The 19106-nt window shown below is 36.2% G+C and overlaps 1 protein-coding gene across 1 annotated transcript in view; it reads left to right on the plus strand.

The window, feature by feature from the left end:
- Positions 1–5778: 5778 nt before the first annotated feature.
- LOC136848699 (inactive ubiquitin carboxyl-terminal hydrolase MINDY-4B-like) overlaps positions 5779–19106 on the plus strand; it is a 33042-nt gene continuing 19714 nt past the window's right edge. The window contains exon 1 of the mRNA XM_067121213.1: positions 5779–6011. Coding sequence (XP_066977314.1) covers positions 5966–6011 — 46 coding nt within the window. The 5' untranslated portion in view covers positions 5779–5965. The remainder of the gene's footprint in view (positions 6012–19106) is intronic.

A 19106-nucleotide genomic window follows, 5' to 3' on the forward strand; every position in this document is an offset into this window, starting at 1 on the left:
TATGTTCACGGCCAGTCATTATGATAATGGGGCTCTGATAATTAACAGCCTCCTATCAGCAACATCGCTATAAACCTAACGCAGATGTTGGTCTGTGGATTATGTCGATTCGAATGACTAGACATAATCTTTTCTTCTATTGTTCTTAATGATTCAGTTATATAAGGTGCTCTGTATAACTAGACATAACAGAGAGAGAGAGAGAGAGAGAGAGAGATGGTTACTCTGGCACAATACAGTTTCAGGTGTTGCTGCAAAAATACTGTTATTTGTAGTGCTAACGTAAATATGCAGCATTTTTGAGTTGTCTAGTGTTTGCGATATCTGGCAATTATGTAAGCGATATAATAAGAGATAGGCGGAAATAGAGATACAAGAGACGTTGGAAAGAAGAAAGATAGAAGCGGAGAGAGAAGCAAAAGTAGGGAGATGAGAATGAGTAAAGCTGGAGGGAGGAAGGATGGATCTAATTGAAAAATCAGAAGGATAGGAGGAAGTTGGTGGTAGAGAGAGAGAGAGAGAGAGAGAGAGAGAGAGAGAGAGAGAGAGAGAGAGTTGCATGACGTAAGATCCTTGTCAATGGCCGAATGACATACAAAAGGACTTGATAAAAGAGCGTTCTCCCAATGAAATGGATAACGTTGAGGCTGGGATCCTTTCCCTGGAGAAGAACGTGACGCAGAAGTACAAAAAACCGAAGCCAATTATGATCAGAAGCTCTGGAGTTCTGGAGCACGCAAAGTACACTACACTCTCTCTCTCTCTCTCTCTCTCTCTCTCTCTCTCTCTCTCTCTCTCTCTCTCTCTCTCTCTCTCAGAGTAGATGTCTTGCGTAATTAATGCATGTTATCAAGAATGTCTCTCTCTCTCTTCAAGTATATTTCTTACGTTATTTATGCATGTTATAAAGTGTATAGCGCCTCTCCTCCTCCCTTTAGATGAATTTGTTACGTAATTGATACGTCTTTTATCATTCTCTCTCTCTCTCTCTCTCTCTCTCTCTCTCTCTCTCTCTCTCTCATTACCATCATTAACACACATCTTTGATCTTACCGCCCAACCACGTATATTTCCGCGCCTCTCTACATCATGCTAAAGAAATGAAGGAAGGCAGAAGGAGCGAAACCTAAAGAAAGACATTAAAAAACTTTCAGAAATAGTTGAAATTGAAAAATGACACCTGTTATACTGCTGAAGAAAGAGTCTTCAGGGAGTCTTCAGGGAGTCTTCGGTGAGGATTCTGTCGCCAATACGAAGACTGTATCATTTTCTCAAACTAGACCAAAGTCATTCATGTAATGATGGCCACCTCCGGCGATTCCGGAGGAAATCTTTGGTAAGGGGTCCTTTTTTGGGTTTGTTTGTGCGGCCCAAGGGGTCCAATTCAGCCGGGACCCTTGCGTGGTGAAGGTGGCATATTCGAAACCTAGGGTGTAAAAAAAAAAAAAAAAAAAAAAAGTCCAGCCTCCCTCTTATAGAACTTTCAAAATTTTCGACCCAACAAACCTTTCTTAGTACAATTCTATTAATTTTGGGAATGCAAAATTTTTTTGGCCAATACTTCCAGTTTCCAAAAATCGATGAATGGAAATTCAGGCTTCCATAACTCGAAAATGACTCAAATTATTTACCTTACGTTTGCTTTTTCCAATAGGAGGAAATAAGAACAAAAGTGTAGAGCGTAAAATAAAACCAAAAGACTTGGAAAAAAAAAACAAAAGTTCAGGAACAAGAGGGATAGTAAAAAGAAAAACCGACAAGAAAGAAGAAATAAGTAAATGTAAAAAAAAGGAAGAAGGCGTTGAAAAAGTGAATATGGTGAAAATATAAGAAAGGTTGCGTAGAACAACATTTAAAAATGTAAAGAAGAGGAGAAATAAGAAGAATGGTTGAAATATTTTGTAAAAGAACAAGATTAAAATTATGTGAAAGAAGAAGCCGTAAGACACGGGGGAAAAAGCGATAATAGAAACTGAAAAAAAATACGAGCCTTTTATTTTGAAAGTAAAGTTAAGATATATCTGAAACGGGGATAAACGAAACCAAAAATATTTTAAGGAAGTAAACAAGAAAACAACGCAGAATGGAGCCATAAAAGAGGAACACAAGAAAATTAATAGGAAAACTGTTTATAGATTCGTCCTTCCATTGACTTCCTCACTAAAATTCTTACCGGCCAAAGAAAGAAACGGAGAGATTAATGTTTAAAAAAAAACGGTAGCAAAGAAAATATAAAAAAGGGAAAAAATGAAAGGATAATCAATCCTTCGACATTGACCTTCAACTTCTGCTTGAATAAATAAAAGTCCTTTTTAAACAACGTCAACGAGGAGGCAAATTAGGACCAATTTAACTGATCATAAAGGAAGTGATTCGTTTCTCTGAGATATCAATCAGGACATCGCACGCATAATCGCGCCTGAGTGCGCGTGCGCACGTGGTTCACGATTAAGGTAGAAAACTTGGCATAATATTAAGTGTCAGTTTATGACACAGTAATGTTATTGGTAGATGTTTAATGTTCCTTGCATTGTCATTGTCATTATACCTCGTCAAATTATTGGTACGTTATTGGAATTTTTCTTTAATTTTCTTCCCATTATTGTTTTCATCATCAATATCATTTATTATAACTACCCCTCATTATCTGGAATTATATTGCTGCTGCTCTCATTCCTGTTTTTATGCTTTTTTCGATAGTTGAAACACAATGGAAACATACTGGGAAAACGGGAGTGCCGTAGTTTGATTTGCAGTACTTCAAACCTAGCTCCCTTCCCCCCCCCCCCCCGCCCCCACGACAAAGGGCAGGAACAAAGCAAAAAATGGCTTTTTCCCTGGTTTAACTAAACCAAAGAATAGGTTACACTTATGTCTTTGTCACTGTTGAATTTTAACGCAACTGCATTAGTAAATTGCCGTCCATTCTGCTGTATAATTTTTATCAATAATGATGTTATATTGCAAAGGCAAATGGCAAAGAAAGCTGGATATAATTCTCCCATTCTTATTATTCACGCCCTTATTGAGAAGCATTAAAGGCTTCTTGTGACTGCAGTGTTGGGTTATCATTATTGCTTCAGCAAATCTGAAGTTTTCAGTAGTAGTTTGTATTTTTATAAGAATCCTCATCCCGTAGGGGTTAGTGCCATCAGTGCACCTCACTTGGTTCATTGTAGGCATTACTTTAGGTTCTTTGCAGCGTCCCTTTGGCCCCTAGCTCACATTTATATGCACAATTATACGTACGTGACGCGCATCTACGGTAATTATAGATCAGACAGTATGCTCCCCTACATCCAACAATGGCTAACCAGATATCTCGTTCAATGGTGGCGCTTTTGACGTGGTCAGCGGACGTTTTGTTGAAGAGAAGTGTATACGTAGGAGAGAGAGAGAGAGAGAGAGAGAGAGAGAGAGAGAGAGAGAGAGAGAGAGAGAGAGAGAGAGAGAGAGAATTTCAACAAGTACACGTTGCTGCAGATATTTCATATGGTTACGGCAATCAAATACGAGAGAGAGAGAGAGAGAGAGAGAGAGAGAGAGAGAGAGAGAGAGAGAGAGAGAGAGAGAGAGAGAGAGAGCAGGTGTCTATGATTTAAAGCATAAAAGTGGCGCTTACAGTCTTTCGTGGCACTCGTCTCTGCCTTGTAGTTCATGATGGAACAGTGAGGGATGAGACAGGTAGGATTTTTTAATCACAGCATAAAAGGCATCCCAATCCACTTGGAGACCACCCAAATGAGAGAGAGAGAGAGAGAGAGAGAGAGAGAGAGAGAGGTTTATGATATAAAGCATAAAAGGTGGCACCATGAGTGCCTTCCTGGCACTCGTCCTGCAGGTGGCACTCTGTGAGGTCGAATAGGGAGGACCATCATCCCGTGTTTTCACGTGTGGCTGAACACGGAAGGAGAGAAAAAGCACAATACAGTCCGGAGAAGATGGAGACAGGGGCTCCGCCATCTGTGCGTGTCATTTCCTCTGCTTAGTCGTCCGTCCATTTTCGACTGTCGTTTCGTCTCGACTGGCCCCTTTTAAACGCTATCTGTCTTATGTATCTTATTTCCCTACTTGTCAGACTGTCTATTAACCTGCGTAACGTAGCATTTCTCTCTTTGTGCAGATATGCATTTGTTTGCTGAGCTGCCTATGAGTTACGTCAGTTTCTGTTTGTTCTTCCAACCATCTACCTGCACATCTGTTCATCAGTCGGGCTATCTTCTTATCAAACCATCTGTCTGTGTTTCTCTCTCTCTCCCTGTCTGTCATTCATCTCCTGGTCGTCCTCTGTCTTAGGAATGTGCGAGAACCTAAAAGGAATTTTATAGTTTTATTAGATTTGATAAAACTCGTACTTTCTGTCTGTTCTTCCAACCAACTACTTGCATATCTATCTGTTCATCAGTAGGGCTACCTTCTTATCAAACCGTCTGTTTCTGTGTCTCTCTGTTTCTCTGTCTCTGTTTCTCCTTCTCTCGGTCGTTTCGTCTCCCATTCGTCAGCTGTCCCAAGTGTGCGAGAACCTGAAAAAAAAAAATAATTATTTGTTTTTATAAAGTTTAATTAGATTGTATAAAATTCGTACCATACCCTTCGCGTGGCCGACTGACTGATCAGCCTGGAGAGAAGCCATGTCCCGTGAGGGTTACGAGTCTTTAAAGTCTCTTAAATAAAAGTCTATGATAGCCATAATGAGACTTTAGCCCAAACAAGACTTGGGGCGCAGTTATTTACAAGCGCTTCTCATGATTAATTTTTTTTTTTGTGTGTGTTATGGTTCTAGTGGAAAAAGGAAGGAACATATTGGACACACATGACTGGAATCAACTCCTTTTTTGTAGTATTTAGTGGAAAACAAGAGAAGCTACTTGGAAATACAAGACTCTTGAATCTAGCATCATATGATACACGCTTGCTTGCCAAGATCGCCTGTGCGTTTGACTGTAGAAGACCTCGTGTGTGTGTGTGTGTGTGTGTGTGTGTGTGTGCATACGCGACGGAGTATTATTGACCTATCCAATCCTTCTGCTTGTGGAATATCTTTGTTGTGCCGACGGTGTTTACCTTCGCAAGCGAAATCCCCTGTAGGGCTGGGGAGGAGGGTCACAACGCCCCTCTTCTTGTAAGACTTGTGGCCGGATTCCGTCACGGAAGGTTACTGCTGTGTTGTATTTCCAGTTGTCATCAAAATCAACCTCTCTTCTTTTTCAATTTTTTATGGTAGATTTATCGACATTCATATTTTTTTTTATCTCATTAGTATAAATCTTACGCTTCAGTATTATTTTCACCATCCTCACCTTTTTATTTTAAGTATCACCTTTATTAACATTTCAGTTTACCATCATTATCAATATTATTATCACTTACCAAGTAGTTATACAGAATCCAAGAGTCAGTCAGCACTCTTCATATTAATATCACCACCTTCCTTCTCGAGCTCTGTCCCAGCATACCCCTCGAGGGAAAAAAACAACAAATCAATCGAGAGTGACCCGCTGAGTCTGATCCACAACCCCCTCCCCGCTTTTATTCCCTTACTAACTTCTATATGACCCCCTCCCCCCATATCCCCAAGAACACCAGCTGAAGCAGCAGGGGGCACGTTCTCCTCCTCCTCCTCCTCCTCCTCCTCCTCCTCCTCCTCCTCCTCCTCCCCCTTCTCACTCCCTCCCTCCCCACCCACCCTCCGTCCTCCTCGCCCTGCGTGTCGAGACACGAAGCTCCCTTAAGAAAAGTTTTATGGCCACATAACAAAATCGGTGAGAAAAGAGAAAAGGCATTGGCGATCGGACGAGGCGTTTGTCAGTGTGAAGTTGGTGTCTGTTCCCAGCGGATAGAAAACGAGCGAGTCCGACCGTCCGTCGCTGGCGCTGTTGGGTTGGCTTTGGCAGACTGACTCTCTGGCTGACTGTGCCGTTGTATTTGGAAGAGGAGAGTTCGGCTTTCGCATTTGTATGACAAAATGATGAAAAGAAGCGTCGAGAAGGTTATAAGAGGAAGGAGAGCAGGTAAGACAGAGTTCTGTGGGACTTGGGTGTTGCTATTGTTACTTTTTAATTGGGTTAATTTTTTTTTTTTTTTTTCGTGAACTAGACTTTGGCGTATGTCATCCGACGTCACGCTCCTCGTGACTCCTTGTTTCGCTGACCCAGTTCGATTTAATTCATAAACTTCATTCTTCTTTGAGTATCAAAAAAATGAGAGAGCAAAACAAACTGTCGTGGGATTAGGGTCAAGCAACTTAAAGCAAATCAAGCGTGGCCTTTGTTGATTTTCCCCGGAACGTTTATTTTACAGCGACATGCGAAGCGAATATTAACGCCATACACGAGGCCATCAGCCAAATCACTTATTGATCCATTTACCATCTTTTTCTCGTTTCTTAAATTGTTATTGATCTGACCTGTGGTGATACTGTCGCAGCGTTCAGTGTATGTGGAGACAGAGGAGGCTCCCCATTTTAAGGCCCACTGTGTGTGTTTTTGGTGCTGACATTTCCTCTCGGAGAAATGTTCCAAAATCAGTGCGTATGATTGATTACTAAGTCATTTCTCAAGATTTGCGCATTAATTCTCGCTCGTCGTCTTACCTTTTTAGACGATTTTATCGTCTTCATTTTTTTGTACAAAATTTGTATTTGAAGTGACGTAAATTTTTTCATTTCGTTCCCGAACCGCTGGGACTTTGCTGTATGGTGTTAACTAAAAAAAGTGATGTGATTTCGTGTCTGTGGTTGATAAAGGAAAATGAATTAGAATGAATCAAGTCAGTTAATTAATTTGATTGGCCTGGCTGGAAATCGCTTTGGTAAATGTTTGCAATTGACATAGTCATTTTAATTTAATTAAGACATGAAAGAGATACTGGGACTCTGTACATGTGGTAATTTTCATTTATGTATTTATTTATTTTTTGTGTTTTTGAGTGTTACAACGGCTTTTTCCACAACTGAGAAAAGTGCCCTTTGTTCTTGTGCTGAATGTTTTCGTTGTGCAACATATACTTGCATTTTTTCATTTACCACGGAACTTCTTTTTGTGTCCTCTGATTCATTACTCCAACGTATTTGTCGTCGTTTATTCCTTCCTCTTTTTATTCGTGCAATAATTAAGAATTTCCTGCTCTCCTTCCATTTATACTTTTATTCCACTAAGTTATGTAAGCTTAAGGAATTAAGAGAATGACCTCACTGCTTTGCTTTGTTAATAAAAAAAAAATCACAAATCCAAATGCTTAGTCTTGGCAAATTTCTGGTTTGATTTAGATGAAGGCCAGACTCTCGAGTGGAGAGATGTATTTTGTTTCGGTTCAGCAAAACACTCAAATTGTGGCTGTTAAGTATTATACGACTCACGAACGGGACGACGGCGTGTTTCTTTTAGTGCTGTCCTTAGCCCTTAATTTATAGCGACATATTTAGGTGCTTGGTAATTTTTAGTTTGAATCATATCCTATAATTGTATTGTTGTTATTGTTATTATTATATTACTAGTAAAAAATGTATATTTGCACAAACCTTATTGGGAAAGACCCGTGTTGGCAATTTAACAGAAATACTATTAGTGTAGTGTTACACCTTGAGGAATTATATTTCACGGAAATTAAAATTCAGTTACAAGTATATTTAGAGCAACGAAAGACGTGATTATGGATTACAGTATTTATATATTTAATTGAAAAAATTATTGATTGTTTTTAACGAAATAATTGCCTCGAAGATTCTTCAAAGTTGATATTTAATTTTTAAATTTCTAAGCAACAATGTAAAATCCGAAGCACAACACAATAATGCGCGAGAGTAGTAATTTGCGATAAGTTTTCAAAGTATCATAAAAATATCAGTTGACATAAGTAATTTGAAAACAAGGGATCTCATTATTCCTAAGCTACTTTGTCATGTGCATAATGAACATGTCTGCCGAGTTGAACGGATTAGGCAAAGAAAAATCACAAGAATTCGACAAAGGCTTAATCCCCTGGTGTTCGTGCTCGTGTTATCGTTTCTTTTGTTGACTTAGCCAGGCTTGTTTTTCCACTAGTGATTATGACTTTGAAGTTTAATTGAAGCTCAGCTATATAGCGATACTTTAAGGAACAATGATACATTAGGAAAACGACGTTCAGTTTGAGGAGGGGACAATAAATCATTGTAGAATGAAAGAGGTGTCGTCATATTAAGTTAAAAGGAAAAGGAGTTTGAATGAAAGAGAAATTGTTAACTTTAATAATTGAAAAATACGAATAATATCACGGTGAACTCAATTCCCCTGATTCTAAATTATCATTTTCAATTCAAAGAGGAAGACTTAAAATAGAAAAAAAGTGAATCATGAGTAATGGCACGAGGTGACTTTGTATCGTTGAAGACAGACATAGACATTTTTTATTTTTTTTTATTTTTTTATTTTTGGTTTTTCTGGTAATTCACTCGCATTGCATGCATGTTCATCTCCGATTGCTAAAAGCGGATTAGTGGTATATTGCGAAAAAACTATCCTTGTTGCATCATCTTTAACTGTTTTTGCAACTTGAAATTTTTGCCGAATTTTTGCTTGGGCCGCGTTTAGTCAGCTGTTGGGTTTTAAATCAGTTTTATTTTACCGATGTCTTGTGATATATTTTTAACTGAAAAATCGGTGATGTTAATTAGGAGTTTATGTAATTATTTGTATTAGTAATAGGATCGTATGTAGTTATTATAATTATTGTTAGTATGTTAAGTAGAAATAGAACGAGTTATAGTGGTGATAATAGAAGTGGTTCCAATTTTAATTCATTGTCATTGTTCTAGCTATTATTATTATTATTATTATTATTATTATTATTATTATTATTATTGTTATTATTATTATTATTATTATTATTATTATTATTATTATTATTATTATTATTATTATCTCCAAGAGATCGTTAGGTTTTCAGTGCCTGTGAAATTCATCGAGTATAATCAACGTGTGGCACCACTTTGCCTGCGTCTCAAATGCATTTCAATTAAAAGCCTAATTAGTGTAAATGGAGATGATATGACACAATGATAGACACATGAATGACATGTGGCAATTATGTCATAAAATGATTATGTGATAAAAAAAAGTTTATGAGCGTGATCTGAGATAGCTAGAAGGCTTTGGAAAATGTCTTGCTTAAATTGACTCTGATTCTTGATGGATTCAGGTGACTGCTAAATATTCGGTAAATGAGAAACGATCTTTGCCATTTTATGTGGTTACCAGTGTTTACATCAATCGCGCAGATGTACGTTATAAATAAATATATAAACATACACATATATATGTTATATATTATATATATATATATACAATATATATATATATATATGTATGTATACACATACATGCATAAATATATATACAGTATATATATATATATGTATATACTGTATATGTATATATATATATAACTTGCGAAAGACGTTCAGTATTCAACATTAAACTTCGTTGTAGTTTCATATGTATACTTTAAGCATGCTTTCGAATTCCATGAAACGTACAAGCACACACTTTTTAAGGCTCACTCAAACAAATAGATAATGGATATATAGACAACCTTTATAGGGGCTTCTCTGCCTTGACCACTTTGTTTTTAATGACGGCTGTTGTAGCTACTTCGGGACATGATATTCCCATCGGATGATGGGAGTATCTAATTATAGTTCACGAGGAGTCCCTGAACTTTTATGATCTCTACCCTATTCAGCTGCAACATACTTTAGTTAATTCATTAGAGCGCGGGGGCGCCCACACACATACATACATATATATATAAAAAATATATATATATATATATATATATATATTTTTATATATATATATATATATATATATATATATATATATATATCATCTTCTTCTTTTAACGTGCTTTTTTCCCATTTCTGTATGGGGTAAGCACGATGCCTTCTTTGAAGGACTTTTGATTTGGCTTTGGGGTAGACCGTAGTCTCGATCGGCTGCCCTGCCTGACATCGCTTAGACCCCGGTAGCGTATGGTACATGTATCATACCAGACCCAACGCCCTTTCTCTCAGCAGCGAGAAGTTGTTGCGCGGGTAGGTCGAGAGTTCGAGACGTGTGAGATGTTTGTTATATATATATATATATATATATATATATATATATATATATATATATATATATATATATATATATATATATATATATATATATAAATGGAAAAAGCATGTTAAAATGAAGAAAATATATATGCATATATAATATATGTACAGTATATATATGCATATATTGAATTTATTTATGTATATATGTATATATTTATATATATATATATATATATATATATATATATATATATGTATATATATATATATATATATATATATATATATATATATATATATATATATATATATATATATATATGTGTGTGTGTGTGTGTGTGTGTGTGTGTGTGTGCGTATGGGTGTGTGCATGCTTGCGCATATCATAACATGAATAAACAGATGAATAAATAAGATGCTGTAACATAAATTGAATGTTGGTTTTGGTAAAAAGGGTTCAACGTTTGATGTTTTCAGAAATCTGCAAATCTCTGAATAATAGGCACAAAAAGAGGCTTCTTGAATCGCCATGCATTCATACAATGAAAGCTCTGTAAGTCTGTGAATGACTGGGTAACAAATAATGGGTTTTTGAGAATACCCAGGTTTTCACAGACGTGAATACCCAAATTATAAGATTAAAACGATAAGAAAACCTTTTTCCTTCATACTAAAACACCTTTGAGAAAAGTGTGGTCGCGTTAAAAACATGCAGTGAAATTATAACATTCAGGTGACAAGACGCTTTACCTCAAAGGTTTATTTCAGGTTCCCTCTACTTTGTTAACAAAGGTGATACTGGCCCAGGAACCTGTCATTAACATTACGATTACACGGATTATTTTTATTTATGCGAAATAACTCTGTAATGTAATGCTTCTATGCTACTGCAATTTATTTGTGTAATATTCTAGCGAGAATGTCTTTTCTGAAAAGACGGGGAAGAACCACTTTCATTGCACTATGCCGAGCTCCATGTTATTTTTATTTTGCAAATGATTACAAATTGATATCATACAGTTACCTCATTTCACCAGTATATTCTTGCTCAAAGCCAGCGAACCGTAGTATAGTTACGATGATTATGTTTTGTTTTTATGATGTAAATGGCAGGAAATTAATACTCTACATCTTATATATCTGTATTTACGACATTTGAGACGCAGAGTTATTACCCTGTTTTCTGTGAGCTGTAACTAGCTAAAGTTTTAGCTTTTCATTTATTGAGAACAAACTTAATGGGTGACAGTAGGATGAGAGAAGAAGTGAGTCACACAGTAGGGGAAGAAAGAAATTTTGTAGGTTATGTGCAGAAGATTGAGAAGGGGATGTGTGAAGGGATTGCTGAACCAACTTACCTTTATGGAAGTGAAGTCTGGATGCTGGATGCAGATGAAATTAGAAATAGTTTGAAGCTGTTGAGATGAGCTATTTGCAGAGTATATGTGGCAAAAGTAGACTAGAAAGTGTGGGAAATGTGGAGATATTAGAAGCAGTAAAAATGATTAGATTAGAAAAAGATTGAGTGTTTTGAGATGGTTTGTTTATGTGGGAAGTATGGAGGACGATAGTTTTGTGAAGAATGAGTAATTCGGAAGGGTTAGGAAAGAAAGCTCTCGACAGATGGGATAAAAAGGTACTGGATAGGAAGAGCCTTGACATCCAGAGTGCATGAGTGCATGGAAGACAGAGGTGAAAGACTTCTAGTGTGTGGGCTAATTAATCAATTCGGGAGTGTTCACTGTCGTACTTTTCACCTGGGGATACCCGCTGTTAGGAGAAACAGCTTAGAAAATCTCTCTCTCTCTCTCTCTCTCTCTCTCTCTCTCTCTCTCTCTCTCTCTCTCTCTCTCTATATATATATATATATATATATATATATATGTATATATATATTATATATATATATATACACACACGCAGTATATATATACTGTATATATAATTAGTATTTTTCCTCACTCCCATATCGCAGATCCATTGTGTTGTGATGCTTTTAACTAATTTCATAATAAGCCATTAAGTGGATGCATTAATATGGTTGATGAATCTTCGTGACGTGTACCTTATCCTCATTATTTTGATAGAGACAATAATGTTCATTTTGTAATTGCCGTGTGGCTAAATTAATCTTTTTTATACACTATATTGTTTGTTTGTATTGATAATGATCCCTGTACATACACAGATTTGCGTTCTGTCAGACATTTATTCATGCATTTGTTTCTAGCCTTTACTCACATTAATTATTTGGCCCAGTCGTAATGCGTGCCTGTAAAGAAACGCCTTTATACAACATACGTTTAAGCAAAGGTACATTAACCTTACACACTTTATACTGTTCAAATTTGTGCATCCCATGCCATACACTTCAACACAGGCATACAAACACAATAGAAAAATGAACTGTGCATCTTTGCTTCTTCTGTGTTCTACCACACGAAAACACATTATCATTGCGTGTACTTGTAGTCGTCGAATAACTGGCCCATTTGTTATTTAGGGCTTAGGAGGAAAACACGAAACTCTTTTCGTTGTTTGTTGTATTATTTTCTAAAGAATAATAATAATAATAATAATAATAATAATAATAATAATAATGGTTTCAAAACAAATAATGAAATACAATAAGTATTTGTTAAAATTTCCTTAATAAATGTACTTATTTTGAATGGGATAAATGCGCCTTTGTTGCCCATTCTTAAAATTATATTATAAAAAATTATAAATAAGAGACGGGACAGTTGGAAACTTGTTCAGGTGCCACTAGGGCTCAGTCCAAGATGTATAAGACCAAATTTATTCGGTGCTTTTTTATCGATTGTACTGTACATTTTTTTAAATGGAACGTTGCTATGACATAGATGGCACTACGGAGCTATCGCTCCCCATCGTGCGCCTGTTTTGTTTCTTATTTTTTTACGCTTTCGTTGTTGCCGAAGTTCTTGTAAGTTAAAATATAGAGAAGACTGTGAGTAATATAACAGAGGACCTGAAGGAGAGAAAGCTCCTTAATCGTTCTTGCACATTTCATTCCAATTTTTTTTATTACTTCAAACTCGTATAAATCTGTAGAATAGTTTAGCGCTTTCCATAGAAACTTATGGTTCCTTTTTCCCGAAATATATCGCTACTGATATGCAGAGGGAATTAAGGTTATTGTCTTTTTATCCAACAATTTTCAGAACTGTTCATGAAGTTCGTAAATCGTGTGACGTATCTATCCAGTTTGTGACATGTAAGCCTTTCATTCATATAAATAAAAAATATGTCATTTTGGCTTAAATATAGTACTGCAACTTCGAAAATTAGGTCAGGATCAGGGTCCCCCAACCTGACCAATACAATCAGGGCAGATAAAAAGGGAAAAGCAATAATGGCAAGGAAACCTGAATTTTATAATAATAACTAATAATAATAATAATCATGACGACCCAGAAAATACACATCGAGAAATGAATGATGTATCACTGTATTTCTTTCGTGTACTTCGGCGAATAAGTAAAAAATCTTATGGGTCTCCTTTTGAAAGTTCTGTCACTGATTCCCAGAAGGGAGGGTTTCAGGAATCATCTGTCACCTTCCGTGTGTCAGATCAGTAATAGTAAAAGTCACCAGCTGCTCACGACAATTTTACATTTACGGTAAATACAGCAAAGCAGGCGAACTAATATCAACGCACTTTCCACTCCTCGGCTCTTTGTTATTTTCAGTTTCTTTCCTTTCCTTTTTTTTATTTTTGTTCTTTGTTATTTTCAATCGCTTTCGTTTCCTTTTTTATTTTTGTTCTGTTGTTTTCAGTTCCTTTCGTTTCCCTTTTTGATTTTTTTTCTTTGTTGTTTTCAGTTCCTTTCGTTTCTTTTTTTAATTTTTGTTCTTTGTTATTTTCAGTTCCTTTGGTTTCCTTTTTTAATCTTTGTTATTTGTTGTTTTCAGTGCCGTTCGTTTTTTTTTTATTTTTGTTCTTTGCTGTTTTCAGTTCCGTTCGTTTCTTTTCTCATTTTTGTTCTTTGTTATTTTCAGTTCCTTTCGTTTCTTTTCTTACTTTTGTCCTTTGTTGTTTTCAGTTCCTTTCGTTTCTTTTCTTATTTTTGTTTTTTGTTATTTTCAGTCCCTTTCGTTTCCTATTTTATTTTTGCTCTTTGTTGTTTTCAATTCCTTTCGTTTCGCTTGCTAAAATTTGTTCTTTGTTATTTTCAGTTCCTTTCGTTTCTTTTTCTATTTTTCATTTTTCATGATCTTGTTTATTATCCTTTCAAACATGTTGTCGTATTTTTTTTCTTGCATAATCTCGACCAGACCTTTCAGTTCTTTTGTTTTTTCTATTACATAATTCTGATAGATTTCCTTACCTTTGTCATGCTTTCTCCTTGGATTTCATAATCCCGATCTATAAACCCAAAATAGAGGATAACTCGCCCAGACCCCTTTTGAGCATTGTCAAGCAGACTTCTTTTCTTTTCTTTTTTTCTTTTAACTTTTTGTCGTCCTTGGCAAATTGCATAATTTGTCACTGGGGATCGATCGATCGCAATCTGTCTGGATAAAAGACTCCGAGGCGTTTCCTTGCATGATCCTTATGTGCGTGAAAACCTGGTATATATATATATTGTTCGCCGAAAATCTCTTACCAGAAAATGTTTTTATTTTGGGGGAGATTTCTCGTGTTTCTCAACTCTCCCTCTGTCGAGGGTTACGATATTTTTCCCTCTGGTAAAACTGTTTTGAAAAATGTTTAAGAAATCTTTTGAGTGATGCGTCTTCTTCTTCTTCGTCTTCTTCTTCTTGGTGTTATTGCTGTTGTTATTGTTCTGCTACTTGTTCCTGCATCTTCGTCTTCGCCTGGGTGCTTGTTTTGTTCGTATTTACGTTGTTATTACTGATATTCTCCTTCTCCTTCCTTCTGCTGTGTTGCTTTTGTTCTGTTCTCCTTCACATTTACGTCTTCTCTAAATATTAGTTATAGCTTTTTTGTACCGCCCCCCCTTTTTTTTTTGCGTGAAGTCAGAGCATGCATCTTGTAAATTAAATTGGGTTCGTTTTTCTTCTGAGTCATGAACTTTGCCAGTTAAAATTTCGAGCTTGTGACCACGTGGATACATGAACATATACACGCACTCTGTTCCATGTGCCATTTTGTAAGCGATGCTTATAGCTGATTTTCTCTTGTCTTTTTAAAAGAAAAAATAAAAAAAATTAGAATTTGATTAGGTTACATGTCGACGAGTTCATCTCTACGCAGACCGAGGTTATGTTTTTACCTGCGGCTGTTTTTATTTATTTATTTTTGTTCCTTTTTATAATTTGTTTATTTGACGGACTGGCATGACTTTTTGAGAGATGGTCTGTACACCAGAGAAGAGTAGATTAGAACCCTGACGTGGGTCAAGGGTTTTATAAATTTATGTAATTACTTACCAACTGCATGTGTGTTCTCTCCGAGTGCGCTCTAGTTTGCTTGCTTAAATATCTGACATGATATTAATATTTTAACATTTTTCCAAAACCTTACATCTCGCTATAATGACTTACAATAGCTGAAACTGCTAATGAGATAACAGGAAGGGAAATCATTGCTTTCGATAAAGTTTTTGCTTCATTCCCTTTGGCTAAACTGATTATACAATATTTTTATTGTTGGATTTTGTACCCCACTATCTTCTTTACCAGACAGTTTACTTACGATGGGATTGTTTTCAAATTCGTAATGTGTTAGCAGTGAAAGGTCAGTTAATCCCAATTTTTGGCTGTTAATTTTTTGTTTTAATTGAATTTCTTCAAATCGTGGCACTGATTTACGTATCTTTAGGAAATTCGTGCCATATATTATTATTATTATTATTATTATTATTATTATTATTATTATTATTATTATTATTATTATTATTATTATTATTATATTATGCGCAAACATTCATATGGTTCTAGGGCAATAGAAGAACAGTTACCAATGAGGTTACTGATATGAGTAATATGAACCAGATGAGGGATTTGTAAATTACTTATATACATATTTTTACTCTAAGGTTACCGAACCTTTTACTCATCAAATTGCATTAAGAAGATAAAAACCCTTAAAAGAGAATTACGGCTTGGTTAATTAAATTCCTAATAAATATGTAGGATTGTGTGTATGCACACAAACATACACACACACACATATATATATATGCAGAATCTACTGGTCACTTTTACCGGACACATATGTAATTCTAATAGCCACAATGCCCTCTTAACTTCGCTAATTCTTCGCGCTTTATTGGATATGCTTGTAACTACGAAGCCGATAGATCCAAAGGGAAGAATGAAGAGCCTGTGACGGCCGGCCGCGGGAAGCGAACCCGAGCTACCTTAATCACAAGGAGGTCACGTTGCCCACCTAACCATTCGTAGTTACAAGCATATCCAATAAAGCGCGAAGAATTAGCGAAGTTAAGAGGGCATTGTGGCTATTAGAATTACACACACACATATATATATATATATATATATATATATATATATATATATATATATATATATATATATATATATATATATATATATATATATGCACACATAGACTGTACATATTTACCTATCCGCTTTTTAGTTTTCTGTTAAAGAAAACTATTGAGATGGCTTTGTCTGTCCGTCCGCACTTTTTCTATCCGCCCTAAGGCTAGAGGGCAGCAAATTGTTAAGTTGAACATCCGCCCTCCAATCATCAAACTTACCGAACAGCAGCCTTCTAGCCTCAGTAGTTTTTATTTTATTTAAGGTTAAAGTTAGCTGTGATCGTGCGTCTGTCAACGCTATAGGACAGGCTACACTGGGCCGTGGCTGAAAGTTCCATGGGCCGCGGCTTATACAGTATTATACGCTGTACAGAAAACTTGATTGCGCCAAAGAAACTTCGGCTCATTTTTCACTTGCTTCATTGAGAGTTGACTCCAGAAAGCGTTACCTCTTCAATTCTCAGATAGTCTTAGGGGATAGGGGCGATATATGTCCTTTTATTTCTTAGCAGCAACCACAGTGGGCTGTAGCCGTGACCAGCAAGTATGATTTCATTATCTTGCCATGAAAACGGGTGCGACTTCCCCGTACGGCTATGGGTATAGCTACCAGGTATTTAAATTACCTGGGTCTGCTTGATTTTGAAATATTTGTCCTGTTATTTCCATAAAGAAGGGGGCAAATTTTTTTCAAGGAACACCTGGAATTGACTCGACATTTTCAAAATCGATATAGAATAATAAAATTCATCTTCTACTGTAGTATGGATCGTGATTTTTTCTCGAATAACTTTCAGTCTTGATATGAATATCTAGGCTTATTGCAGTCATTGCTCACAGTCGCTTCAGGTCTTGTTATTTTAAATCAGAGTTTCTGTATTTTAAACTTTGAAATACAGTAGCTTAGTTTTATATTCGTCTGTGAATGTTTCATTTTATATATTCATTGTGAAGAGCAATTTCTTCTTTTATTTTTCATGTTGGTGTAATATTTTTATTTTATTTTTTAAGCATATTCTTTATAATTTTTCAGTTCATCTCAACAGTTTTATTACACTGATCATACTTGTCATATTTTTTATTTTTTTGTAATCTATGGTATTATTTCAATTTTTGCCTTGTTTTTCTGTTATTATTATCTCTGTAATTATTGCAATCTTTCGCTATTTCATTATTTCAGTAGTCAAGTTACGCAAAAATATTCGTAAAAAAGGTATTCAGTTGAACATTTATACTTTACCACGAGTTTATAATTTTCTTTTATAGTTTACAGTGCATTGAGTCCAACTGTCAAATCGATTTTATTTTTTTTTATTCACGTTGTCTTGGAAAATCTTATTAAGTTTATGATAAAAATCTAAACATGCTAAAACTGCAAATATTTGTGTACAAATATGTATATATTCTTGATTATTTTTTAATTTGCGCAGTTGTCCTCATGAAGGAAAACTATAGAAACTATATCGCTGCACGTATCACTGCAACAGTGGAGGAAATGACAACATTCGTGTCTTCCATGAGAGAGAATGTACGTTGTTTGCATTGCCTTCTTATTTAAGAGCAACTAAAGCCAAGCAGAAGCATGCGAACGTCATTTTCCAAATTGCACAATTTCGAGCCCACATCGCACGACACGGCTATTCATCCGTTTGAACGCATTCCGGCAGGGCAAATCAAATTCTGTTCCTCGAGAAATGCATTAGGGTGGTGGCACCCACCCGCCTCTTTCCCATTCCCCCCCCCCTCCCCTTCGTTCCACCTCTGCTCCGTAATCTCTGATTATCTCGAGGGAACATGTCTTTCATGGCCTTGCATTACTAGGCACAGATTATCTCGCGAGATTAAAGCCGTGATGGTTTTGTATCACTCGGGGAATTTATTACGGCCTCTGTTCTGTTGTCGTGAACGCCTGGGATTTATGAGGTGTGTCGCGGTTCCTGCTGTCTCTTGTGATCCGGAGCGCTAAAAAAGCAGATTGGTGTTGACGAATGAGCGCGATCTTACCTGAATGAAAAGGATAAGCTTTCTTTGTTGGTTCTCCGTTTGGAATAAGCCCGTGATGTCAGCCGTTCTCTGGAATTAGGTTAGAGATGAAAAGATTTCATTTTTATAGTCGGTATGAAGCTCATTTATTAGGCTAATTCCTAGTGTTATTTTTCTCATAGTTGTTTCAAAGACTATAAAAGTAGCAGGTATGGGAAATATTTGAAATCACTCCTGTGTAATTTCGAGTTCAAGGCCTGGTATCCCATTTTGGGTGAGGGGTACCGTCTGCAGTTGTGGATGTAATTCACTGCAGACGGCACTGAATATTCTTTGCAGCGTCTCTTCATCTCCAAGCTGCATTGCTCCCTGCCTTTTACTTTTGATATTGCTTTTTGTGTGCTTTTAGTTTTCTGTAAAAGAAAACTGCTGTGCCGGCTTTGTCTGTCCGTCCGCACTGTTTTCTGTCCGCACTTACTCTGTCCGCCCTCAGATCTTAAAAACTGCTGAGGGTAGAGGACCGCAAATTGGTATGTTGATCATCC

This window comes from Macrobrachium rosenbergii, chromosome 19 (genome assembly GCF_040412425.1).
Source record: "Macrobrachium rosenbergii isolate ZJJX-2024 chromosome 19, ASM4041242v1, whole genome shotgun sequence".
Lineage (NCBI taxonomy): Eukaryota > Metazoa > Arthropoda > Malacostraca > Decapoda > Palaemonidae > Macrobrachium > Macrobrachium rosenbergii.